The sequence below is a fragment of the Macrotis lagotis genome, chromosome 4 (genome assembly GCF_037893015.1).
Source record: "Macrotis lagotis isolate mMagLag1 chromosome 4, bilby.v1.9.chrom.fasta, whole genome shotgun sequence".
Classification (NCBI taxonomy): Eukaryota; Metazoa; Chordata; class Mammalia; order Peramelemorphia; family Peramelidae; genus Macrotis; species Macrotis lagotis.
The window spans coordinates 211,839,631-211,867,198 of record NC_133661.1 but is presented as its reverse complement, the minus strand read 5'-3'; the positions used below and the strand labels follow the sequence as shown (position 1 = coordinate 211,867,198).

Sequence of the window (27,568 nt, the reverse complement as noted above, 5' to 3'; positions counted from 1 at the left end):
TTTCCAGATGAAACACAATTGGAAAGGATAACAAACACCTGGAGAACAATCAAGATTCAGAAAAGTTTTGACAGACAAGAATATCAGACTGAATCTATTAAATAGAGAAAAATATGGACTCATACTTAGATAAAAATATCAACTTCACAAATACAATATTCTCTGGACGCCAAAAAGCTTTATACCATCTTATGCTGAATTTAAAAGTTCATTTTGTCCAGGACCAAGGGGTGACAGCCTTTGTTGTATACTCTTGCCACTTATATTTGGGTTGAATGTCTAGTTTTAGTTACCATAGTTTAGAAAGAACATTAATAAGTAGAAGAACATTCATAATAGCATGATAAAGCACCTTGAGTCTGTTGCTTTAAGAAGAAAACACTCAAGGAAAGATACATAGGGAAGGTACTCAGGGGAAGCTATTGATTTTCAGTTATTTGAAAGGCTTTGATGTAGAAGAGGAAATAAACTTCTTGACCCTAAAATCCAGTCCCTGGGAGTAATCAAAGGATAAATACAGGTGAATATAGACTTGCTATAAGGAAAAACTTGCTATGAGTAGGGCTTCCCAAAAGTGGAATAAACTTCCATGGAAGTTCATGTGTCCCTCTTGGTTGGGGGGTGGGGTGGGGCATGTCTCTAAGCAAAAGTTGAATGATAACTTAAGTGTCATAGGGGATATTTTGATTTAGGGTTGGACTAACTCACCTCTGAACTTCTTCCCAACTCTAATGCTTTCTCTGTTTCTATTAGTTGAAATATGTGGGGAAAAAATAATAGATGATATTTTAAAATGGTAAAATCTCTGATTAACATTGAAACCACATTGCTAAAACAGAATAAAAATTACATTACTGTGAAAGGATGGAAGCTTTGTACATAAAAAGCAAATACCTATTTATTCTTATTCATATTAGAAAAGTTTTATTTTTAGAATTATGAGGTTTTAAATGTCATGATATTAGAAGTTTTTTATATCTATACTTTGCAGAGATGCATCTTGGGAACTAGAAGAAAATGCATATCAAGAACTTTTGCAGCATTACCAACGTTGTGATGTAAGAAGATGCCGCTGTAAAGAAGGGAGAGAATATAATGAACCTGATAGGTACTTGTGAAAATATAACCTAATTTACTGTTATAGAATTATGTACCATATGTATTATTTTATTTGGAGATCGGGAGTAAGAAGGTCAGTTATAAGATCATACATTTCATCCAGTCAACCTCTTCCCACCTCCTTCCTAACCCATTTTTCACGTAGAAGGTGAAGAGTACTGGAGGAATTAAGTAACTTGCTTGTGGTTACACAGGTAGGTCTATGCCCAAGTCTGACTCAAGATCCAGTAAACTTTTCTTCTCTAGCATGAGGGAATGGAAACATTTGTTTAAAATACACATACAATTATATAATATAATGTTATACATACACATATGATATTTTTTTCTACCATGCATTATCCCAATTCTCTGAAGGTTAGCAAATTATTCTTAAGAGTATAATGAGTGAGTATCTGCAGATGTTTTCTAGGTAATAGAAAAATCATGTCTTCTCTCCTACTTCCCTGTCCTTTCTTACTTTTGATAGTCTCATGTATTGGGGATCTTAGCCCCTAAAAGTGAAGAGATCATTGAGGACCATTTTTTGAACATCTATTTTTGTCATATGCTCATAGTATTTCAACATGTATTTTTCCTATCCCTAGTGTAGGCACTAGGGCTACTGCTACCTTTTTAGCTTGGATCTGAATTAAAAGGACAATTAAATATAATTGAGTAAGTCACTTTGAATTATACCACTCTTACAAAGAACAATTAAATTGAATTTGCCAGAATCAGTACAAATCTATTAGTACAATTATCTGATTTTTTTAATGTGCCTTAATTTCCTTTAATTGTAATAATAAACATACATATAAAGGAATAATGTTAAAAACTTATTTAATTGTAATAGTTAGTGCCCATGTCTGCTAACATTTTCCCTTAAACCACATTAATGAAGAAGTGATGTTAGCATAATCTAACAGTGAACATTTATAATATAAGTTCTATTTAATTTTATATTGTTTATAGTTTTTCTTGTTACAATTACTATCCTAGTTATTTTTTCGCTTAGTCTTTTGCCATTATCTTTTTTCATTTATTCTTCCATTATCTTTTTTACTCTAGATTTTCTTTATTGGAATATAGAACTATGAGACAGCAGGTTTCTTCCTTCTTGTCCTTTATCTTCTACACATTTTGTCATCAATATATGGCCACAATTGGTGATAAATGATTTAAAAATTAAGATTCTTAAAAATTAGATTTGGTTTCCCATTAAAGTTAAGAGTAAAATTGTTGGAGTTAAGAGTAAAATTCTTTCTACTAATTTATTGACAACTTAGTGAGTAACTCACGATAGACATCACTCAGAAATGATATGTCTGTAAAGTTGTATTAAGCCTAGGCCAGTTTCTGATGGTTTTAACTCATGGCTCTAAGCCCATCCTTCCATCTTACAATGTTTACATAGGGAGACTGGATTAGATAAAACAACATAATTGGGACCTAAGGTTATGTAGATTATGACTTTGTCTTTCTGTTCTCAATCTGATATAATTCTGATACATAACAGAAAAAGCAGTGGGTTGGTTTTTTTTCAGGTCATAGGACATAAGTTCAAATGCACCCTCTCATACTAAAAATACCTGTGTAACCTTGAGCAAGTGATAACAATTCTCTTGGTTTCAATTTCCTGATCTATAAAATGAAGGGGTTGGACTGGGCAACTCCTAAGATTCCTTTCAAGTATAAATCTGGGATTCTATAATGATCTTGAATGCTTGTTGAAAAAATTGCTGACTTACAATGTGAAAAAACAATTTTTCCTTCTTTGAACGTTTGGATCTTACTAATAAAGGTGTGTTTTACATGTTATATACATACATACATATATATATATATATATATATTCAAATATTTTGTTACTCAAACTTACAATTTTGATGGGTTCCTATTGTGTATCTTTTTGTAATATAGGCACATTTTATAAATCTAATAATCTTGTAAATTTATATTCTCTAAATCTAAAAATATTCATTTATTTGCTTAAAAATGGCAAGCCTGTTAGAAAAGGCAGATTTTGATTGCTCCAGTGATGCTCCAGCATTGCCATTTGTTTGTCTGAGTGTCCTTTTTTAAACAAGATTCACTTACCAATGAGAAAGGTCTTGGAATTAAGATTTAAAGTTGAAAAGGTCCTTAGGCTAACAGCTTTAACAGCTCTAACAGCTTTATTTTGCAGATAGAGAAATTGAAACTTTGAGACATTAAGTTATTTGTCCACTGATATAGAATTTAAATTTATGTCCTTTGACTTTAAAATCCAGCATAACTTCCACTGCATCATTCAATAAATAGTACCCTGTATTAAAAAAATGCCATAAAATCTGCCTCACTTAAATCAATGCCAGATCACCTTGCTTTGGGGTCTTATTTAGCTATTCAGTTTCACTTTTTTCAACTTAAAAAGTCAATCTTCATCAGTCTGCATCTTCAATACAAAGGAATGTTTGCTCTCTTTAGTATTATGTATGCTTGTGTACATATGTTAATATTAAGATTCATACATGTTTATTTTATAGGCATTAGTTAGCAGGAAAGGAGGTTTGCAAATTTACAGAATGGCAAAGGCAGGAAAATGAAGGATTAAAATATTCCCAAAGCAGATGATCTATTTCTTTTTTGAACAATTGCTGAGAAAGGAGAGGGTAGTTAATAATGCTTTACAGTAATATTCTCTCATGCATATGTTAATAAAAATGATCTCTTTTTCCTTATTTAGTAAATGGGAAATAAAACGGTGTCAGTATTGTGGATCTAGTGGAACACATTTAGCCTGTTCCTCAATACGAACGTGGAGACAAAACTGGGAATGCTTTGAGTGCAGAAGCATTATTTATAATTCAGGTAATATTTATTAGTTTTGAATTGAGATTTTTTATTCAGTCACTTACTACTTTTCAAAATGTTCTCATCTAACATTAGAATTTAATTTTGTAGGGGATTTCAAAAGACCTAAAAAACGTTCTCTACCTAACTCAGAAAATATTGGAATTACTAATTGTTTGTTGGAACAGCCCTCTCCCAAATTCTCCAGAGAGTCCCCTAGAACCCAGAACAAAGATTTGCTCAGGTATGTAATTTATATGGGAAGAAAATTTGATTGAAGCAAGTTTTATAATATGAAATGATAGAACATTCCTCTTAGAACGTTAAATGCTAAATGGACACATAAACCATTTGTAAAGTGCTTATTGTAAGCCAGGTACTGTTAAGTTTCAAGAATATAAAGGCCCTATCCTCAGGAACTTTGTTTATAATGAGGGGGAAAATATAGTGGAGAGCTGGAAACTGGGGTTGATGGAAAGGTTCAAATTGAGGAATGAAATTTAAATAATGAATAGTGATGCTAGGTATGAAATTAATGTGCCTAGACCTTGTATAAAATAATGATCCAGGGTAGGGACTCATCAGTTAAGAGAGTGGGCCTTAATAGAAGACCTATTTCCAGGGTGAAAAAGGTTGCTGGTTGGAAAAGTCTAGAGACATGAAATGCTAAATAAGGAAAATATAGGAACCTAGAAAACTTTACTAATATGTAATGTAATGAATTGAATCTAGGTAGGGCAAATGACTGATGAGAAACTTTGAGTTGCCTGGAGCACTGGAGTTAAGTGACTTGTCCATGGTCATACATCCAGTGACAGAGCTGAAAGTAGAACTCAAGTCTTCTGGATACCAAGACCAACTCTCTACCCACTATGCCATACTGCTGCATGAGTAGGTAAAGAGATTCAGAAGAGAAAGGAAAGGTTGTGGAAATTTAATTATTAGACTTGAAGAACAAAAGTAAATTAAACATTGTTATGAAAGTTTGACTATTGGCATATTGCTATGGACATATTGAGATAAAACAAATTTTCAATAATTCTGAAGTTCTAGAAAATACTGTATACTATAAGTAAAAACTTAAGGACCTATTACTATCAAGTGAATTTTTTTTGTTTGCAAGTGCAGAAATATTTTCATTTTTGAAATAATTCTTTCTAGGTCACCAAAGATACTACATCAGGGAAGCTTGACTCCTAATTCCTGCTTAGATAAACCACCATGTTCTAGAAGACTACGATTAATATCACCACTTATTAATGTTGCTGCAATGAATCCTTCTGCTACTAAAAGGTATGGTGCAAAAGTATCACTCTTTTTTTATTTATTAGCATATATTAAGGTTGAAAATAGTAGGGGATTATATAAAAGCTATCTATAATTGTAAAATAACCTCACATTTAGATTTAGGATCTAAATTGAGGTTCTTAAGTTGAGGTCTGAACTTGTTTTAAAGTGTGTTTTTATTATTTATTTCAGTGTAATTAATTTATTTTATAATCTTGTATTTTTCATTCATGCATTTTAAAACAACATTTTGATAAGAGGTCCAACCATAGACATCACTAGTCCATGATACAAAAAAAAGGTCAAGAACTAGATGTTACCTCTTTTTTTCCCCAAGTGTCAGGGTATGAGAAAGAGGAGGTAATTAAGTGAGGTTGATTTTGGAAATAAGCAAAATAGAAACCTGTTCATGAAGATGCTTAGAATTGGAATTAGAATAGTGGGTGAAATAGACCATGAGTATAAAGTGAAAGATAAAACTGAGGGCCAAATAATATCTGAAAACTGAGAAAAGAACACTAGGATTATGAAGGAGAAAAGGCAATTGAGTACACACCTTCATTGTGATAGGAAGACAATTGGGTCCGTGACAGAATCATGAGAATGAGGCTTCCCAATGATTTTGGAAGATTTAGTATAGGTGGTAGGAAGAACATGGGAACAAATATGGTTACTTTTCTTGAAGTTTACAAGTAGGAGATACCCTCAGACAAAGTGTATGGAATGATCTCTTGTTGGTTTCAGAAGTGGGAGAACAATTATAGGGTATATGAACTTACAGTTTAAATTCACACTTCATGACAGAGGAAGATAGTTGATTCTGAATACATACTTGCACCAGTTACCTGTTAGACTATTTACTTCTCTCCAAAAAGAATTATTGAAGAATTTGGAGTAAAATAAACCTGTTTCAAGGCCAATGTTCTCTCTACCTTGTAGTAGAAACTACCATTATTTCATTAATTTAAAAAAACTTCAGTTTTGCCTTTGTTTTTAAAACAGTCATTTTTTAATATCTCTTCACTCTTGCATACCTTCCCTCATTGAACCTTCCCTTATAAGATAAACAATGGGCAATGAATGGGTACTGACAATGTCTGACATTTTGAACCTCTTATTTTTCCAACTCTACCAGAAAGTAGAGGGAATGTTTTATCATCTCTTTTCTAGAAATAAGATTGGTCACTGTAGTTATTCAGGGTTTGAATTCTTTTTGGTTTGTTGTCATTTATGTTAATTTATATTTTATACACACACACACACACACACACAAACACACACTCCAGTTTCTGCTTATTTTTATTAAGCTTTTTAGTTCATGCAAGTCCTCTCACCTTTTCCTTATCCATACATATCTATATATCCATATGTATAATGGTGTAATATGGTGTAATAATTTTGGTTTTAGTTTTGGATTTTTTTGTTATCATAGGACATTATTGTGAATATTTTTTTATCCTAATCTTTTGGAATTCATGTAAGGTAGTGCCAAGTCTAGAATAAGTTTCTCATTCCAACCAAGGGAAGGAAGAGATATTATTAGGGTTAATAATCTTAGGCAAAAGTGGGAAGTTTATTATTCTACCTCTCACTACCTTCCCTCATACAAAACCATGTATGTACACATAAGAGGATCTGCCAGGTAATTTAATTGAATTCTTTCATTTTAGAGATAAGATGAGGTCCCAGAGAAGTTAAGTGACTTGCCACGGTCACACAGCAATTGGAAGATTTGGGCATAGAATCTAGGTAGTTTAATTCTGATTCCATTTTTCTTTTCACTCCCTCACAGTGCTTCCCATTGGATCTTGTGATGATTTGGCATGGATGTCCAAAAATAAACCACTGTGTTATTTATATTGTATAAGGAGTGAAGATGAATTCTATTAGAACAGTATGAGAGAGAAAAAGAGAAAAATAGCACCTCTGGCAGTATCAGTTCTTTCTGAACAATGATTATTGAGAAAGTAAAAGTAGAATGAAAGAGTGAAAGAAGCACTTAAGTGAATGTTTAAGTAAATTGCAAATGATAAGGAATGATGATATTTAACACTTTTGCACAAACAAAATCTATTCTGCTAAGAACTGGAAGATGAACTGTTAAATTGGTGGGGATCTTTACCTCAAAGACTTTTTTTTTTTACCTCTTTAAATTTATTTTTATTCTCATTTTGTACAAATTTTTTTTTACATTAATAAAATATTTGTTTACAAGTAAACAAAATACCCCTCCTTCTCCCCCATGAATATAGATAGACTTGTTTGGGCGAAAAAAGTAAAGGGGAGAGGAAAAAAATTAAAATAAAAAAATAATAATAGTACTAATTGTAGGTATGGCCAGGTGGCGCAATGGATGAAGCAACAGCCCTGGAGCCACGAGTACCCGAGTCCACATCCAGCCTCGTAAACCCAACAATCACCCAGCTGTGTGACATGCAAGCCACCCGATCCTCACTGCCCTGCAAAAACCAAAAAAGAAAGAAAAAAAAAAGACCCAAAATAAGATAAAATAGTAATAATAGTAGGGGTGGCTGGGTGACAGACAGAGCATTGGCCCTTGGGCCAGGAGCACCTGGGTCCAAATCCGGCCCCAGACACCCAAAGATAACCCCGCTATGTGGCCCCAGGCAGGCCATCCAGCCCTACTTGCCCTGCACCCTCCCCCAAATAATCATAACAAAAATTGTGCTTGAGTCTTTGTTCCAACACCAACAACTCTGTCATGGGTGAATCTCATTCTTTATAATTAAGTCCATCACAAAAATTACTTCCATATTTTTCCACCGTTGCCATTGCTGATTGCAACTCCCTCCTTTCTTATTTCTCCACTACCATGTACTATATTTTCTCTATCCTTTCACTCTGACTCTGCTGTAGGGTAGCTGAGTGGCGCAGCAGACAGATCCCTGGTCCTGGGGCCAAGAAGCCCCGAGTCCCCATACCACCCCTTAGGCCCAGAATCCACCTGGCCCTATGGTCCTGGGCAGGCCTTCCATTCCCAGCCCCTTGTGAGAAGTAAGAAAGAAAACGTGTTATATCTGGCCACTCTGCCCCCATGGTCCATCCTCTCCTCCTTTATTCACATCCCCACCCCTTCCCCCTGCTCGCCCTTCCTTCTTACTCCAGATGTCTATACCCCATTGAGTATATTTGCTGTTTCCTCTCCTAGCCATCTCTGATGAGAGCAAAGGTTCCCTCATTCCCCCTTGCCTCCCCCCTTCCATATCATTGCAATAGCTCATTGTAATAAAAAAAAAATCTTATGTGAAATATCTTGGACTATTCCCCCTCTCGTTTTTCTTTCTCCCATTCCATTTCCCTTTTTTTTTTCTATTGACTCCATTTTTACACCATATTTTATCTTCGAATTCAGCTTTCTCCTGTGCTTCAACTATAAAAGCTCTCTCTACCTGCTCTATTAACTGAGAAGGTTCATATGAGTATTATTGTCATTTTTCTATGCAGGAATACATGCAGTTCATCCTCATTAAGTCGCTCATATTTCCCCCCTCTCCTCCAATCTCCATGCTTCACCTGGGTCCTGTATCTGAAGATCAAACCTTCTGTTCAGCTCTGGCCTTTCCAAAAGGAACCTTTGAAATTCCCCTGGTTCATTGAAAGTCCATCTTTTTCCCTGGAAGAGGACATTCAGCCTTGCTGGGTAGTTCATTCTTGGCTGCATTCTAAGCTCTCTTGCCTTCCGGTATATTGTATTCCAAGCCCTACGAGCATCCAATGTAGCTGCTGCTAAGTCCTGTGTGATCCTGACTGCAGCTCCACGATATTTGAATTGTGTCCTTCTGGCTGCTTGTAATATTTTCTCTTTGACTTGGGAGTTCTGGAACTTGGCTATAATATTCCTAGGGGTTGGTTTTTTGGGATCTCTTTCTCTGGGGGATTGGTGGATTCTCTCCATTTCTATTTTGCCCTCTGCTTCCAGAATATCAGGGCAATTTTCCTATAGTAATTCTTTGAAAATGATGTCAAGGCTCTTTTCCTGATCATGACTTTCAGGTATTCCAATAATTTTTAAATTATCTTTCCTAAGTCTGTTTTCTATATCAGTTGTTTTTTCAATGAGATATTTCACATTTTCTTCTAATTTTTCATTTTTTTGGTTTTGAAGTATTGATTCTTGATTTCTGTTAAATTCATCAATCTCCCTGCATTCTATTCTTTGTCTGAAGGATTTGTTCTCCTCAGAGTTTTCTTATCTCTTTTTCCATCTGGCCAATTTTGCTTTTTAAAGCATTCTTCTCCTCAATAACTTTTTGAACTGTTCTATCCATTTGACCTAAGCTGGTTTTTAGCATGCTATTTTCTTCAGCATTTTTTTGGATTTCCTTGACTAAGCTGCTGACTTCATTTTCATGTTTTTCCTACATCTCTCCTTTCTTTTCCCAGTTTTTCTTCCAACTCCCTCATTTGATTTTCAAAGTCTTTTTTGAGCTCTATCATAGCCTGAGCCCAGTTTCTGTTTTTCTTGGAGTCTTTAGATGCAGCAGCTTGTGCTTCCTCATCTTCAGACTGAGTATTTTGGTCCTTCTTGGGCTGATTTGCAAAATATTTCTCAATAATCTTCTTTTTGTTTCTCTGCTTGCTCATTTTCCCAGCCTGGGCTTGGTTTGGGGTGTTTTTTGAGCTTTTGGGACACTCCCACAAGTGTGTGAGGTTCTGTCCTCCCTCCTGGTCTGTGAATGACCATAAGTGCCCCCCTCTGCCAAGGGGCTGATGTGGGGGGGGCTGCTGTTCTATGGGGGGGCCTAGACTGTGGTCAGGATCTGAATGTGGTCAGAGCCCCAGAGTCCTGCTCCAGGGACAGAGGACAGAGCTCCACAGTCTCTTCACTCCCCTCCTTCAGCTCAATGGGCTCATGCCCTGGGGGCTCCTGCTTACCAGCTCCACCTGCTTCTGCTTCCTGGATCAGGGCTGGGGAAAGAAGATGCTGCTTGCTGTGTGCCCTGAGGGCTGGGCTCCACATGCTTGCTCTGGCAGAAGTCCTCCACTGTTCCCCCACTTTGTGCCCGGTGCTCCTCGGGGTGCAGCTCAGGGGACTCCCCCGCTGCTGTGAGCTGGGGCTCCCAGTACCCTGGGGCTGCCTCCGGGAGGCTGAGTTTCTTTGGCTCTGGTGGGCCACCCCTCTGGTTGGCTGCCTCTCCGACCCCGGGGAGCAGGGCCTTTCTGCTCTTTTCCAGGTTACCTTGAGTAGGAGAACTGCCTCACTGGGTCCCTTTGTGGGTTCTGTCTCTCGAAAGTTTAGTTAGAGTCCTTAGTTTATGAGTTTTATCAGAGAGCTCCTAAGACTCGATCCCTTCTTGTCGCCATCTTGGCTCCCTCTCAAAGACTTCTAATAAAGAAAATTTGATATCTTAGATATATAAATAACACTAAACCTTAAGATTTCAGAACAATTTTCCAGTGAAATTGGGATTAAATGATTAAAAGAAACAATTCTTGGGCGGCTAGGTGGCATAGTGGATAAAGCACTGGCCCTGGAGTCAGGAGTACCTGGGTTCAAATCTGGTCTCAGACACTTAATAATTACCTGGCTGTGTGGCCGTGGGCAAGCCACTTTAACCCCGTTTGCCTTGCAAAAACCTAAAAAAAAATGATTCTCAAGAAAGAATTGCAAACTGTTAAAGAGCCATACAGACGTGCATTTGAATTTACTAATAATAAAAATCTCTAAGATATTATTATTACTTCATGCCCAGTAAATGGACAAAGAATGCAAAGGATGAAAATAGTCAGTTTTCAGGGTTTGCAGAAAGACAGTTGCACATACACTTTGGTAAAATTGTAAAGTTTAGTCATTCTGAAAAAGTAGTTTGGAGTTGTGCTTTTTAAAAAAGTGATTAGAAACAATATCGGGACACCCTGGGTTAAGAACTGTGGAATTGATGTCCAGCATGGGAGAACTGGCACAGGACCATTTAGCATAGCATGTTCTCATCTGTGAGAGTGCTGCGCTCTATGAGAAAGGCAGAATTGAAAGGAAACATGTCATATGTAAATTTAAAGTACTCACCCCAGGTGTTCACATGGACTATTTGTGCTCAAGCTATGGTAGAGCATTTTGAGCTCATATTGGGGCTGATCAGCCATAGTCAGTCAGACACACTGTAATTTGTGTCAGACATAGTGATGTTATTTCAGCCTTCTTGGATAATGGACAAGAACCAACCAATCCTTGACCCAAAGATTCCACTACAAACACATGGCCCAAGGATATCAAATACAGAAAGCTTATATTCACATCAAAACATACACAGTATTAGTAATGCTTTTTGTGGTAGGAAAAAACCAGAAACTTTTTGGTAAATGAATATAATGGAAAAGTATAGTACATAAGAAATCATGAATATTAATAATTCAGACAAGCATTTGAAGATTTTTGTTTACATGAATTCATGCAGAGTGGAGGAAACTGAATTCAAACCATAAGCAGTGATCATGACATTGTAAGTAGGGGAAAAAAACCCTGTAATTATAATAACATAACTCAGTTCTAAGAAGAGATGAGAAAATATTATCTCCTCATAACTGGGGAAATAGGGAACTATTCGTATGGAATATTGCATATACTTTGGGACCTGGTTGATGTGCTAGTTAGTTTTGTTGAAATTTCTTTCATTTTATGGCTGTTTGTCTAGGTAAAGGAGGAGATATTTGGAAATGAAGGTGATATAAAAACAAGACACTACTGTTGAGTATTACTTTGAAAATTGAAAGAAAACTAGAGAAGGAATAGGAATAGGAGGGACGGACATAAGAATGAATACTCTTGTATTAGATCCTATTTTCAGAGATGGAGGATGGGAGCAAGATCTGGGAAACCCAGTTGTTTCCAGTGTATTGCCATAGCTGGTCTTAATTTTAGAATGCTTTTAAAGGGGGGAAAAAAGAACTCTACCATAAGGTCCTTAGAGACCATTCAGCTTAGCCTCTTTTCAAACTTTACAGGTACTGGCTATCTCTCTGCTCAGCTATTCCTGTTACTATTCTGGAGTGTTTTAAGTCAGTGCTTAAGGTTTCAGAGAACCAGGGGAAGGGCATGCATATTCTGGGTTCAGGAAATTTAAAGAGAGATGCACAGTCTTGTTTATATGATTATTGTTAAGAGACCAGGGTATGAGTATGTACTGACACTAAAATAAAAATGTTTAGGATTGCTACTAGACTTCATTGATAGGCAAATTAATTTTTTCAGATGGAACAATTATCGTAAAACAGCCAGTTCCCCAGCAAATTAGCCATATGACTAACTTTAATCAAGTAACATAACCTCTTAGTACCAGTTATATTAAATAGAGATAATAAAATCAGCCCTTTATTCCTTTCAGGGATTTTGTGAAGATGAGATAATTCATGTGAAAGCATTTTGAAAAATAAACTTTTGTATTGTGAAGAGTAGCCAACAAAAAGACCTTTTGAACCCTTATCTGGATGACTGCACAGGGGCAAGTTTTCAATTTAAAGTTTGTTAGGACCATCATAAACAAATATTCTTATATTTCTGACATGAGGACCTTTAATTAGGAAGGAGTATGTGTGGCAAACTCAGATTTTAAAATGGTAATTAATTGGGTGGGAAATGGTCTGTGAATGAATAAATACTCTTGTGTTTCTCTGTTCTCATGGTCAAGCTATAACTATGATATTGCATATGCAGAATATATGTATGTTTTAAATTCATATTTTTTAGGGAAGTCAGCATGTTGAAAAGAGACATTTCTAACATATTGAAAGAATTAGGATACCAAATTAAACAAAAATCTCAAACATTCTATATCAACAAAGATAATATTTGGAATAGTGCCATAAATGGATTCAGAAGGTGGAACTTTAATCCATCAGACACAATTGAAGTACAGTTCTGTAATGAAAATGGAGATACTAATGGATCAAAGCATGAATTCCTCAGCCTTTTAATGGGACATCTTGAGAGCTCATCACTCTTTGAAGGGTCCATGTCAAAGAACTTAGCCCTTAATTCTGAAGGTAAATATTTTATTTACAATTAAATTAAGCATGGTGTGTGTGTGTGTGTGTGTGTGTGTGTGTGTGTGTGTGTGTGTGTGTGTGTGTGTGTGTGTGTATAGCTAGTATAAAAAATAAACGAACAAGAAATTGAAAACAGATATTATCAAGTTTAAAATATTAAAATAGAATTTCCCTCTGAACATTGCTATCCCTGCTTCCTGCTTCCTTTGGGGCCTTTCCATCCATCCCACAGCTGAATAGATTTTTTGATGTACTGTTTCCACCAATTAGAGTGTGAATTTTTTACAATAGGGCCTAATGTGCTTTTTTTGTTTATATCCCCAGTGCTTGGAATATAGGAAGAAGTTTGACTTTTATTCATTACCAAGAAAGAATATAATAGAAAAATAGATTTAGTACAGTAAATCTTGGGAAAGAATTACTTTATTTTGCTCAGGAAATTTGAGGAATTTTCTTTAAACTGCTTTATTTAACTTTTTTGTTATTGTTATTCACTTGTGTCCAGCTCTTCATGACCCTGTGGACTATACTATCCATGGAGTTTTCTTGGCAAAGATACTGGAATTGTTTACCAATGGATTAAGGCAAATTGAGATTAAGTGACTTGTCCAGGGTCACACAGCTAGTGTCTAAGGCCATCTGTGAATTCAGACCTTTCTCGTTCCAGATCCAGTGCTCTATTCACTGAACCATATAGTTACTCCTTATTTAACTTAGAGTAGGTAATTCGAATGACTTCTTATTTGATAGGATTTGGTTAAAGAACTTAACATTCATTGCATCACATACCTGAAAATGAAACTTAAGCATAGTTCTAAAGATGATTTGGGCAATATTGATTCTTAGACAAAATATCTTAAGACCTTTTTCTGCCACTATTAGTTATGTTATGTCTTCATAATGAGAATGTATGAAAGTATACACCAGAAAATTGCTGTAACTGAAAGGTGGAGATAATGTAGCAAAAAATTTAATTATGCTTTAGATAAGTTTCCTCTTAGCTTCCATTTTTGAAACATTAATTCAACAAAGATCTATCAAGTTCCTGCTGCTATATGTTGATAAATCACAAAGTTCCTCTTAGAAACATTCTAGCATCTATATTAGCATGGTACAAATAAATCCATAATAAAGACAAGTATTTTAAAACTGAATAAATTCAGTAGAAGTTTGTCTCATCAATTGTAAGTTTTAGCAATTATGGGTAATTATTTATTTCTTTATATTTTGATGTTTTTCTTTGTCATATTTTGGTTTATTATTATTAATTTAAATGCTTATTTTTAAAATGATAGTTATTTAAGTAAAAAAATATATATTAAAAGAATCCTCAATTTTCATTCTACACTTACAGCTCTCAAAGAGAATCTCTACTATGAGGCTGGTAGAATGATTGCCATTTCTTTGGTGCATGGTGGTCCACCACCTTTTTTGTTTTCTAAAACATTATTTAACTGCCTTGTTTCTGGACCAGAGAACGTAGAACCGACTTTAGAAGATGTTGAAGACAGTAATACGATACAAATAATAACAAAGGTAAGAACTTTACTAATATAAATGAAAATATGTCTAAAGAGCATATATTTTTTTGGTAAATTTAAACTCCATAGTATAGGATTAAGACAAGGCATGGACTTGCATGCTTCTTCATTGTAGCTTATCTATTTGGGGAACTATATTTTGTGACAAATTACAGTCATCATTAATGAATTATTGTTAAACTTTCAGCCTGAAAAACTTTATTTTCCAAGTGTAATCCAAAATAGAGCTAAAGCAGTAAAAGATTGGTTTAAGGCAATACATATCTCTAGTAAATATATATGTGTGTGTATATATATATATATATATATATGTATGTTTTCTCTTGGTGCAGATTAAAAGTTCAAAAAATATGACTCACTTAAAGTCAGCAATACATGACTGCTTTGAATACCTCTCTCGCATCGGATGTCTAAGACTTGTAACATTGCTAAGTGACAAGGATGTCTTAGTAAAAGACATACTCACCTATCATGTAATTAAAAGAGTGCAGGAACCCTTGGACAGGTAGGTTTGTATGCATGTGGAATTCTAGAATTACATGTTTTCATTTACATGACCCAGTTTCTCATTGGTAACTGAAGGTATATTTGGTCCCATATATGACATACCAAACCCAGTAATAAGCTTCATTTACTATGCTCTTCCAATGGACAGTAACTTTATCAATCTTATCTTCTGGAATTGATTTTACTGTACAACAACAGCTTGCTTTTGTTCTTAAAGGTTTGCAAAGCATAGTACCTCCTTTGATCATTATAGTAGTCTAATGAAGCAGGCATCATCATTATTGTTATTATTGTCATCATCATCATCATCATCTCTTTTTTACAGATGAGGAAACAGGCTGAACAACATTAATTGACTGAAAGTTTCTGTGGTTGCCATGATATTAGACTGTAATAGGAGAGAGGAACAATCAATATTATGGAGTTGGCTATTTCTTTTTTGTCTGAAGTTGAATTAAATTGCAGATTTAGCATTTTTGAAGTCATGCCTCTGAGGATGCATCTTTTATCGTTTATCAAGTAGCAGAATGACATAATTTGAAAATGCTTTAATCATTCCTTATATTAAATTCCTCTACTTATGTCACTATGTTATCATAACTGCATTCAGGTAGTTAATTCACAAATAGTTCTTCAAAATCAAAAAAACAGTTGGATGTCTAAGAATATAATATAACACTTCTCCATTACATATGAATAATATTTTTGATCAAAGTGCTTTGCAAACCTTAATGTATTATATAAATTCTATCTATTATTTTTAAGGCTAATTCAGCATCATTTTTATTATAGTGAACAAAACAAACAAAAAGGTTTAGTACAGTTATGTTAAAACTGATAATGGGATTCAGGTGGAAGGTCCAAGTAGCTGGGATGTGATATAGAAAGGAAAAAGGACACAGGAGTGTATTGATGGATGCCTTCTGTTTCTTATATCATAGTTATCCCCTTCCCAGTGAAATATGCTACTTAACACACATAATTTTTTTAGAGGAAAAAAATGAACTTAACTATTTGATAACATTGAAAAGTCAAAAAATGTGTAACATCTGTGGATCTCCCTTTTCATAAAGGTGTGGGTTGGAGATGTTCTTTCATATCTCTTAACTCAAGTTCTACTTAATCTTTATAATTTTGTTACATTCACTTTTTATTTCTTTGTAGGAGGTAATTTTTTGCAATTTGCATTTTTGTAGTTACTGTGTATCTTGATTTCTTGGTCTTACTTCAAAATATATAAATTCATGTAGATCTTTTCATGCTTCTGTCTATCACTTAACATAATTCCATTACTTTCATCTACCACAATTTGGCCATTCTCCAAATGATTGGCATCTACTTTGATTCCACCTTTTGCTGTCACAAAAAGTGCTGCTTTATATGTTTATTTTATATGGAGATTTTCTTTTTATTAGGGGCTTCATTGGGTTATAAACCTAGTAATAGAACCTCTAGTTCAAATGCTTGTAGACATGAGTCACATTGTTTGCACTTCATTTTTCAAATTGATTTCTAAAATGGTTCCATTTTACAGCTCAGCCAATAAGGTATCAATGTACCCTATCTTCCATAAACTCTCCAACATGTACTGTTGCCATTTTTGGTCATCTTTGTCAATTTACAGGGTGTCAGATGAAAACTCTTTTATTTGCATTTATCTAATTAATAGTGATTTGAAGTATTCTATCATATGGTTGTGAATACTTTGTTTTTCTTTTAAGAATTGTTTATTTTACCACTTATCTAGGAATGACTTTAGACTTAATGCTAATGTGTATTTACTCCACATTAGCTCCAGTGTATTTACTTTTACTTCCACCTGATTTCTGCCTTCTCCCCCATCTCCTTGTATAAACTTGGAAAGAAGTCTCTTACTAATTTCTCTGATGTTCTTGCCGTTATCCTTGGCAACTGCATTTCTGTTATCTGGGGTCCTTAAGAAACAAACCTCTTCATTCTGGCTTTTCTTAAATGGTTTTAAATATCTTATTATTGAACATCCATCTTTTTTTTCCTTTTGTGGTTAAACTCAGATTTGCAGGATGGGTCAGTCTGAGCTGCTTCCTGATCACCATTGTTCTTTGGAACAACATTAATCTCTATACTCTGGAGAGTTCTACTGGTGCAAAGTAGTCTGATTTTATTCCTTTCCTTGGTACTTAAAGGTTTTTCTCCTTGAAGAACTTGTTTCTGAATTGAATTGTTAAATTTAACCATTATATGTCATGAGTCTGCAGCCCTGGTTTTTTTGTTTTGTTTTTATATCCAATCTATCAATTTCCTGTGTATTTGATTTCCAATGTTCAGAAGTTCTACACAGTTCTTTTGTATTGCTTCATGCATAAAGGTGTTCAAAGTTTTTTTAATTCTTTCATGTTCTTCTGGAGAACTGTAATCTTTAGGTTATTTCTCTTGCATCCTGTTTCTAAGATCAGTATGTTTTGGTTGCATAATGTGCATATTTTCTTTTAAAATATTATTTTTGTTGTTTTTCTTTTAGAATTTTTTACTTCTGTAAAATAACATTCTCAATCTATACTGCTGAGTTTTGTTGCAGGCTTTATGTAGAGGGTCTTTGGTTTTTATCACAGGTTCATGAGCTAAGTTTTGGGTGTGTCTCACAGTTGATAGTTTAGGTCAAAGGGAAGGGGTCCAAAATAAAGGGTGGGGATTAGTTCTTGGACTTATTTATTTTGTTTTATTTATTTTAGATTCTGATTATCCTAAATCATGAAAATAGCTAAATTGGTCTCTTTAGCACATAATTTCTGTTTTGGAGAGATTTGAGAGGTCATAGAGATCAGTGAAAATATCTAGACCATCTTGGTGGTCTTATGATCTGAAAGTTCAATGAGAGACACATTTTAACCTTAAATAGATCAGGGATTTTGTACTTTTTTGTGTCATGGACCCTATAAACAGTTTCACAGAGCCTATGAACCTCTTTTTCAGGAGGATGTTTTTTCCAGTGAAAATTAATGTAAGAAGGAAAAATTAGAATATCCAACCTCAGATTTTTACTATTGGTGTCTCCTTGGGCAAGTCACGTAATTCTATTTACCTCAATTTCCTCATATGTAGTATGAAATGGTAAATCATTTCAATATCTTTATCAAGAAAGATAAAGACACAATGAAAAAAAAGACTGGAGATCACAACCCAAACAACCACCTCTTTATTAAAACATTCTACAGTTTTACCAGGAATAGATTACTTGCTGCTCTATAGTTCACAAATTCTTTTTCTTTGAAATGAAAATTGGGACATTAGCTTGTATTATGTATTTTAGTATTCTGCCCAACTTTTAATAATTTTCCCTAAGTGAAATGGCAATTAAATATCAACTATTTCCATACCTGAGAATTTTAGTTCAGGAGAAATAGATAATTTAAATTCACCAAGGGATAGCTAAGTTGCTTGACTTGTTGCTCATTGATTAGCTTCTTTTTTTTTAATTAAAGATATTATTTGAGTTTTACAATTTGCCCCCCAATCTTACTTTCCTCTCCCCCCCCCCCCCCCCCCCCGGAAAGCAATCTGTCAGTCTTTACTTTGTTTCCATGTTGTACATTGATCCAAATTGAGTGTGATGACAGAGAAATCATATCCTTAAGGAAGAGACAAAAAGGTCTAAGAGATAACAAGATCAGACAATAAGATAATCTGTTTTTTTTCCCTAAATTAAAGGGAATAGTCCTTGAACTTTGCTCAAACTCCACAGCTCTTTATCTGGATACAGATGGCACTCTCCTTTGCAGACAGCCCAAAATTGTTCCCAATTGTTGCACTGATGGAATGAGGAAGTCCTTCAAGGTTGAACATAGCCCCCATGTTGCTGTTAGTGTGTACGGTGTTTTTCCTGGTTCCTGGTTTTTCCTGCTCATCTCACTCAGCATCAGTTCATGCAAATCCCTCCAGGCTTCCCTGAAATCCCATCCCTCCTGGTTTCTAATAGAACAATAGTGTTCCATGACATACATATACCACAGTTTGCTAAGCCATTCCCCAATTGAAGAACATTTTACTTGATTTTCGATTCTTGGCCACCACAAACAGGGATGCTATAAGTATTTTTGTACAAGTGATGTTTTTACCCTTTTTCATCATCTCTTCAGGGTATATACCCAGTAGTGGTATTTCTGGGTCAAAGGGTATGTTCATTTTTGTTGCCCTTTGGGTGTAGTTCCAAATTTCTCTCCAAAAAGGCTGGATGAGTTCACAGTTACACCAACAGTGTAATAGTGTCCCAGATTTCCCACAACCCTTCCAACAATGATCCTTATGCTTTCTGGTCATATTGGTCAGTCTGAGAGGTGTGAGGTGGTACCTCAGAAAAGCTTTAGTTTTGCATTTCTCTAATAATTAATGATTTAGAGCAATTTTTCATATGGCTATGGATTGCTTTGATCTCCTCATCTGTAAATTGCCTTTGCATATCCTTTGACCATTTGTCAATTGGGGAATGGCTTTTTGTTTTAAAAAATATGACTTAGTTCTTTGTATATTTTAGAAATGAGTCCTTTGTCAGAATCATTAGTTGTAAAGATTGTTTCCTAATATACTACATTTCTTTTGATCTTGGTTACAGTGCTTTAATTTGATGTAATCGAAATCATCTAGTTGGTTTTTGATGATGTTCTCCAACTCTTCCTTAGTCATAAACTGCTCCCCTTTCCATAAATCTGACAGGTAAACTAGTCCTTGATCTTCTAATTTGCTTATAGTATTATTTTTTATGTCTAAAATCCTGTAACCATTTGGATCTTATCTTGGTAAAGGGTGTTAGGTGTTGGTCTAATCTAAGTTTCTTCAGTACCAACTTCCAATTTTCCCAGCAGTTTTTATCCCAATAGCTGGACTTTTTGGGTTTATCAAACAGCAGATTACTATAATCGTCTCCTGATTTTGCACCTAGTCTTTTCCACTAGTCCACCACTCTATTTCTTAGCCAATACCAAAGAGTTTTGATGACTGAAGCTTTATAATATAATTTCAGATCAGGTAGATCAGCCCCCTTCTTTTGTACTTTTTTTCATTAAGCTCCTGGAAATTCTTGACTTTTTATTTCTCCATATGAATTTACTTACAATCTTTTCTAACTCATTAAAGTAATTTTTTGGAATATTTATTGGTAGGGCACTAAACAGGTAGTTTAGTTTTGGTAGAATTGTCATTTTTATTGTATTAGCTCTACCTATCCATGAGCAGTTGATATTTGCCCAGTTATTTAAATCTGATTTAATATGTGTGAGAAGTGTTTTATAATTGTTTTCAAAAAGTTTCTGAGTCTGTCTTGGCAAATAGACTCCCAGGCATTTTATACTGTCTGAGGTTATATTGAATGGGATTTCTCTTTCTAGCTCCTCCTGCTGTATCTTGCTAAACATATATAGAAAATTTGAGGACTTATGAGGGTTTATTTTATAACTTGCAACTTTGCTAAAATTGCTAATTGTTTCCAGTAGTTTTTTGGATGATTTCTTGGGATTCTCTAGGTAGACCATCACATCATCTGCAAAGAGTGAGAGTTTTGTCTCTTCCTTACCAATTTTAATTCCTTCAGTTTCTTTTTCTTCTCTTAATTGCTGAAGCTAACATTTCTAATATGATATTGAATAGTAGTGGTGATAACAGCACCTTTGTTTTCACCCCTGATCTTATTGGGAATGCCTCTAGCCTCTCCCCATTGAATATAATGCTAGTTGATGGTTTCAGATAGATACTGCTAATTATTCTAAGTAACGGTCCATTTTATTCCTACACTCCCTAGTGTTTTTAGTAGGAATGGATGCTGTATTTTGTCAAAAGCTTTTTCAGCATCAATTGGTATGATCATATAATTTCTGATAGGTCTGTTTTTGATATAATTGAATATACTAGCAGTTTTCCTAATATTGAACCAACCCTGCATTCCTGGGATAAATCCTACTTGATCATAATGTATTATCCTAGTGATAACTTGTAATCATTTTGCTAAGATTTTATGTAAGATTTTTGCATCTATATTCATCAGGGAGATAGGTCTATAATTTTCTTTCTCTGTTTAAACTCTTCCTGGTTTAGGTAACTACCATATTGGTTTCGTAGAAAGAGTTAGGCAGAGTTCCATCTTTCCCTACTTTTCCAAAGAGTTTATATAGAATTGGAACCAATTGTTCATGAAAAAAAATATGGAATGCTTCACGAATTTGCATGTCATTCTTGTGCAGGGGCCATGCTAATCTTCTCTGTATTGTTCCAATTTTAGTATATGTGTTGCCAAAGTGAGCACTCATTGCTTAGCTTCCAACTCCTTCTGAACCATTTTTGTTTCATCCCTCATAAAATGAAGTTCAATTTTGACAGAGAAAAAAATAACAAGTTGATGTTCAGTTATTTTTCAATTGTGTCTGACTTATTGTAAACCCATTTGGAGTTTTCTTCACAAGGACACTGGAATATTTAGCCATTTTCTTCTCCAGCTCATTTTATAAATGAGGAAATTTAGGCAAGTTACTAAGGTTAAATGACTTGCCCAGGGTAATGGGGCTAATCATGTCTGAAGCCTAATTTTATCACATGAAGAAGTCTTTCTCAGTTCAAGCTTTGCATTCTATTGTCTGTGCCATCTAGCTACCCTAAAATAGCTGCAAAAATTAATAATTCAGTTATGTCCTCTCTCATCATTTTCTCCGCCCAAAGTAGGATTTGATTCCCTCTTTCTCAAATATAGCTGTTTTTTAATTTTTTTTTTAGCTTTTCTAGCCATCTTTGACTTTTACTAAACCTCATTCCTCCTACTACTCCAGTACCATCAAACTTGTATTCATCTTACTACCTGCTCTTGCTTTTGTTTCTAGCCCTTACTTTTTAGTCTTTTAGATGGATGTTGCCTTTTTATGGTATTGCAGTTATTTGACTATTTACCATCCTCTCCCACCCCAAGTTAGATTTCTCATTTTTATAGCACTTAATATGCCAAATTGAATATGGATACTCAGTTCAGATACTGACTTGAATGTACATAAATATAGATTCTAAAATGGTTAGCATACATGTTCTATCGTGTCTAGTTCTTTCTCTTCAAAATTTAAAGAAGTTCTACTTTAATTGCTGAATGATGAAATGAATTTTTAAAAATATTATTGCTACGATAGCATATATATAACCTATAATAAACTGCCTACCACTTTCAGAAAAGGGGTGAGAAAAACTTTGAACTCAAAATTTTATAAAAATGAATGCTAAAAACTCTTGGTATATAATTGGGGGAGGAATAAAATGCTATTTAAAGAAAATAAAATATTGTTGTCAAACCTTAGGTCTTTTGTAACAATTTATTCATGAATATCTAGTCAGAAAACATACAGATAGAAATAAGTTTTTTCCTCTTTTTTGAATGTTGCAAAACAAAAACAATGTTTTTGTTCTTGTTTTCACCTAGTGGATTCATTCTTTTTTAAAAAAATGTTTCCCCTTCTTTAGTTTTCAGCAGGGGTTAAGAACTCTGGATGTATTAGGAACAATGCAGAAATATCCAGAAGCATTTTATAGTATCCTTTGTCACAAGCCTGAGACACTTACAACCGAAATCCTTAGTGATCTTTTTACTATGCACAAGTTGCCTGAAGCACAGGACACCAGAGCCATGGGATTTTGGATGAATTACTTGCAAGATGTTGAAAGTAAGTGAACTTTTTATTGTTTTCAAAATATTTACCTTTAGATTTTGTTTAGGTTTCTGTCTCAGTGGGATTTTTTTCTTCTAGTATTTCAGTTTTTGCTGCTCTTACAAATTCCTCATTTTTCCATAGCTTATACTAATATTTTAATATTTTATTCCAAGTTGTCTGACATTGCAAAGTAGATTGTGACATGAGGTAAATCTTAGTAAAAGTAATTATCAAATTTCCAAAGCAAAAACATTTGGATACTATAATTTCCCATCACATACACAGACATTTCTCTAGAATATATTTTACATTATAATTTGATAATTTTTCTAGTTTACAAACTATAGTAAGTTTTATGAAAATTCATAGTAAAGGCTTATCAGTAGTTTAATCTGTTAGCAAGTGTTCATTCAACAATCATTTTCTCTGCCCCTTCATGAAGTTTTATAGGGGTCAGTTTCAATCCTTCCAAGGCTCTCTTGATGCTTTAGGATGAGTTTGAGTTATTGTAAGCAGCTATTATAGCTCTATTTCATATTAAAATAAGGAAAACAAAACAATGACCAATATTTTTGTAAAATCATTTTTGTACTTTTAACATCCCAGTGTGTTTGTGAGGAAATGCAAAAGGACTCAAGTAAATATTGGAAGTGTAGCTGCCCTAGTTCAAGCACATGGAGAAAAAAAATCTGTGCTAGAGCCACTCCAATGTTGAAAACAATGAAAGATAAATTCTCAAGATATCTGAAAGAGGGAAAATACTAGATTATTATTAGAAAAAAATACATACATACAGAGTTGCTATTCAAAGAAATGGGTTCAAGAGGACATCAATAGCAATTTGTGTTCCTATTTTGAAGCCTTTGTAAAATAATTTTTCTATGATCTTTTGAGGCTGGTTTACATATGTGTGTGTGTGTATAAAATGTATGTATGTATATTCTCAGAAATATGAGATGCCATAGCTAAGTTTTCATAGAATTTTTTTATAGTAAGCCACAGCTTAATTGGTTATATAGTTCATTGGTAGGTGTAGGGGGTAGCTAGGTGGTGCAGTGGATAGAGCACCAGCCATGGAGTCAGGAGTACCTGAGCTCAAATTCGGCCTCAGACACTTAATAATCACCTAGCTGTGTGGCCTTGGGCAAGCCACTTAACTCCTTTGCCTTGCAAAATCCTTAAAAAAAATGATAAGTAGGTGCAGAAAATATGAGCTCTCTGTTATTTATAATGTCAAAAAATGATTTTGTGGATCAAGCTGTAAGGCAGGTCCAGAGGAGGATTATGTCAGTTATTTCTTGAGTTCCTTAAATGTTCCCTTGTATCAAGTAAGTAAAACTACTAACCCTTTGACTGGGTTTGAAAAATGTATGCCTCATTCCATACATATACTGCCTGTTTGCTGAGAAGTATGATTCTTTTTTTATATTTAAATTTATTTTTATTAAATATATTATTTGAGTTTTACATTTTCCCCCAATCTTGCTTCCCTCCACACTCTGCCGCACAGAGAGCACTCTGTCAGTCTTTACTTTGTTTTCATGTTGTACCTTGATCCAAATTGGGTGTGATGAGAGAGAAATCATATCCTTAAAGAGGAGAAGTCTAAGAGGTAACAAGATCAGACAATAAGCTATATTTTTTTTTCTAAATTAAAGGGAATAGTCCTTGCACTCTGTTCAAATTCCGCAGCTCCTCATCTGGATACAGATGGTACTCTCCTTTGCAGACGACCCAAAACTGTTCCCGATTGTTGCCCTGATGGAATGAGCAAGTCCTTCAAGGTTGAATATCACTCCCATGTTGCTGTTAAGGTGTACAGTGTTTTTCTGGTTCTGCTCATCTCACTCAGCATCAGTTCATGCAAATCCCTCCAGGTTTCCCTGAAATCCCGTCCCTCCTGGTTTCCAATAGAACAATAGTGTTCCATGACATACATATACCACAGTTTGCTAAGCCATTCCCCAATTGAAGGACATTTACTGGATTTCCAATTCTTTGCCACCACAAACAGGGCTGCTATAAATATTTTTGTACAAGTAATGTTTTTACCCTTTTTCCTCATCTCTTCAGGGTATAGACCCAGTAGTGGTATTGCTGGGTCAAAGGGTATGCACATTTTTTTTGCCCTTTGGGCATAGTTCCAAATAGCTCTCCAGAAGGGTTGGATGAGTTCACAGATCCACCAACAGTGTAATAGTGTCCCAGATTTCCCACATCCCTTCCAACAATCTGAGAGGTGTGAGCTGGTACCTCAGAGAAGCTTTAATTTGCATTTCTCCAATAATTAATGATTTAGAGCATTTTTTCATATGGCTATAGATTACTTTGATCTCCTTATCTGTAAATTGCCTTTGCATATCCTTTGACCATTTGTCATTTGGGGAGTGGCTTTTTGTTTTAAAAATATGACTCAGTTCTCTGAGTCCTTTGTCAGAATCATTAGTTGTAAAGATTGTTTCCCAATTTACTACATTTCTTTTGATCTTAGTTACATTGGTTTTATCTGTGCAAAAACTTTTTAATTTAATGTAATTGAAATCATCTAATTGGTTTTTGGTGATGTTCTCCAACTCTTCCTTAGTCATAAACTGTTCCCCTTTCCATAGATCTGACAGGTAGACTAATCTTTGATCTTCTAATTTGCTTATAGTATTGTTTTTTATGTCTATGCTATTTGGATCTTATCTTGGTAAAGGGTGTGAGACGTTGGTCTAATCTAAGTTACTTCCATACTAACTTCCAATTATCCCCGAAGTTTTTATCAAAGAGGGAGATTTTATCCCAATGGCCAGACACTTTGGGTTTATCAAACAGCAGCTTACTATAATCATCTCCTGCTTTTACACCTAGTCTATTCCACTGGTCCACCACTCTATTTTGTAGCCAATACCAAACAGTTTTGATGATTGATGCTTTGTAATATAATTCTAGATCAGGTAGGGCTAAGCCACCTTCTTTTGCACTTTTTTCCATTAAGCTCCTGGCAATTCTTGACTTTTTATTTCTCCATATGAATTTACTTACATTTTTTTCTAACTCGTTAAAGTAATTTTTTGGAATTTTGCTTGGTAGGGCACTAAACAGATAGTTTAGTTTTGGTAGAATTGTCATTTTTATTATATTAGCTTTCCCTATCCATGAGCAGTTGATATTTGCCCAGTTATTTAAATCTAATTTAATTTGTGTGAGTAGTGTTTTATAATTGTTTTCAAAAAGATTGTGAGTCTGTCTTGGCAAATAGACTCCCAAATATTTTATATTGTCTGAGGTTACTTTGAATGGGATGTCTCTTTCTAGCTCTTCCTGCTGTTTCTTGCTAGACATATATAGAAAAGTTGCGGATTTATGAGGGTTTATTTTATAACCTGCAACTTTGCTAAAATTGTTAATTGTTTCCAGTCGTTTTTTAGATGATTTCTTGGGATTCTCTAGGTAGACCATCATGTTATCTGCAAAGAGTTAGAGTTTTGTCTCTTTCTTCCCAATTCTAATTCCTTTAATTTCTTTTTCTTCTCTAATTGCTGGTGCGAACATTTCTAATACAATATTAAACAGTAGTGGTGATAATGGGCATCCTTGTTTCACCCCTGATCTTATTGGGAATGCCTCTAGCCTCTCCCCATTGAATATAATGCTTGTTGATGGCTTCAGATAAATACTGCTAATTATTTTAAAGGACAGTCCATTTATTTGTACACTTTCTAGTGTTTTTAGTAGGAATCGATGCTGTATTTTGTCAAAAGCTTTTTCAGCATCTATTGATATAATCATATGATTCCTGATAGGTTTGTTGTTGATATAATTGAGTATACTAAGAGTTTTCCTAATATTGAACCAACCCTGCATTCCTGGAATAAATCCTACTTGATCATAATGTATTATCCTAGTGATGACTTGTTGTAATTGTTTTGCTAAGGTTTTATTTAGGATTTTTGCATCGATATTCATCAGGGAGATAGTTCTATAATTTTCTTTCTCTGTTTAAACTCTTCCTGGTTTAGGTAACAGTACCATATTGGTTTTGTAGAAAGAGTTAGGCAGATTTCCATCTTTCCCTATTTTTCCAAAGAGTTTATATAGGATTGGAACCAATTGTTCCTTAAATGTTTGGTAGAATTCACTTGTGAATCCATCAGGCCCTGGTGATTTTTTTTTAGGGATTTCAGTAATGGCTTGCTGAATTTATTTTTCTGAGATAAGGTTGTTTAGGTATTTAATCTTTGTCATTTAACCTGGGCAACTTATATTTTTGTAAATATTCATCCATTTCACTTAGATTATCAAATTTATTGGCATAGTGCTAGGCAAAATAGTTTCGAATTATTACTTTAATTTCCTCCTCATTGATGGTGAGTTCACCTTTTTCATTTATGATACTAGCAATTTCGTTTTCTCCTTTCTTTTTTTTTAATCATATTGACCAGAGGTTTATCAATTTTATTGGTTTTTTCCTAATACCAACTTTTGGTTTTATGTATTAATTCAATAGTTTTTTTGCTTTCAATTTTATTAATTTCTCCTTTAATTTTTAGAATTTCTAATTTGGTACTTACTTGGGGATTTTGGATTTTTTCTTTCTCTAATTTTTTTAGTTGCATGTTTAGTTCATTGATTTCCTCTTTCTCCAATTTATTCATATAA

General features: G+C 34.4%; 1 protein-coding gene and 1 non-coding gene across 2 annotated transcripts in view; one reads left to right on the top strand and one right to left on the bottom strand.

Annotated features, from left to right (window-relative positions):
* The window catches only part of G2E3 (G2/M-phase specific E3 ubiquitin protein ligase), a 66,710-nt gene that overhangs the window by 30,601 nt on the left and 8,541 nt on the right, over positions 1-27,568 (top strand). Inside the window, exons 8-15 of the mRNA XM_074235389.1 lie at positions 992-1,108; positions 3,827-3,951; positions 4,045-4,177; positions 5,095-5,226; positions 12,926-13,221; positions 14,579-14,760; positions 15,098-15,270; positions 22,737-22,936. Coding sequence (XP_074091490.1) covers positions 992-1,108; positions 3,827-3,951; positions 4,045-4,177; positions 5,095-5,226; positions 12,926-13,221; positions 14,579-14,760; positions 15,098-15,270; positions 22,737-22,936 — 1,358 coding nt within the window. The remainder of the gene's footprint in view (positions 1-991; positions 1,109-3,826; positions 3,952-4,044; positions 4,178-5,094; positions 5,227-12,925; positions 13,222-14,578; positions 14,761-15,097; positions 15,271-22,736; positions 22,937-27,568) is intronic.
* On the bottom strand, positions 21,437-21,543 carry LOC141523231 (U6 spliceosomal RNA). The gene has a single exon (XR_012478418.1). It is a non-coding gene; the product is annotated as a U6 spliceosomal RNA (small nuclear RNA).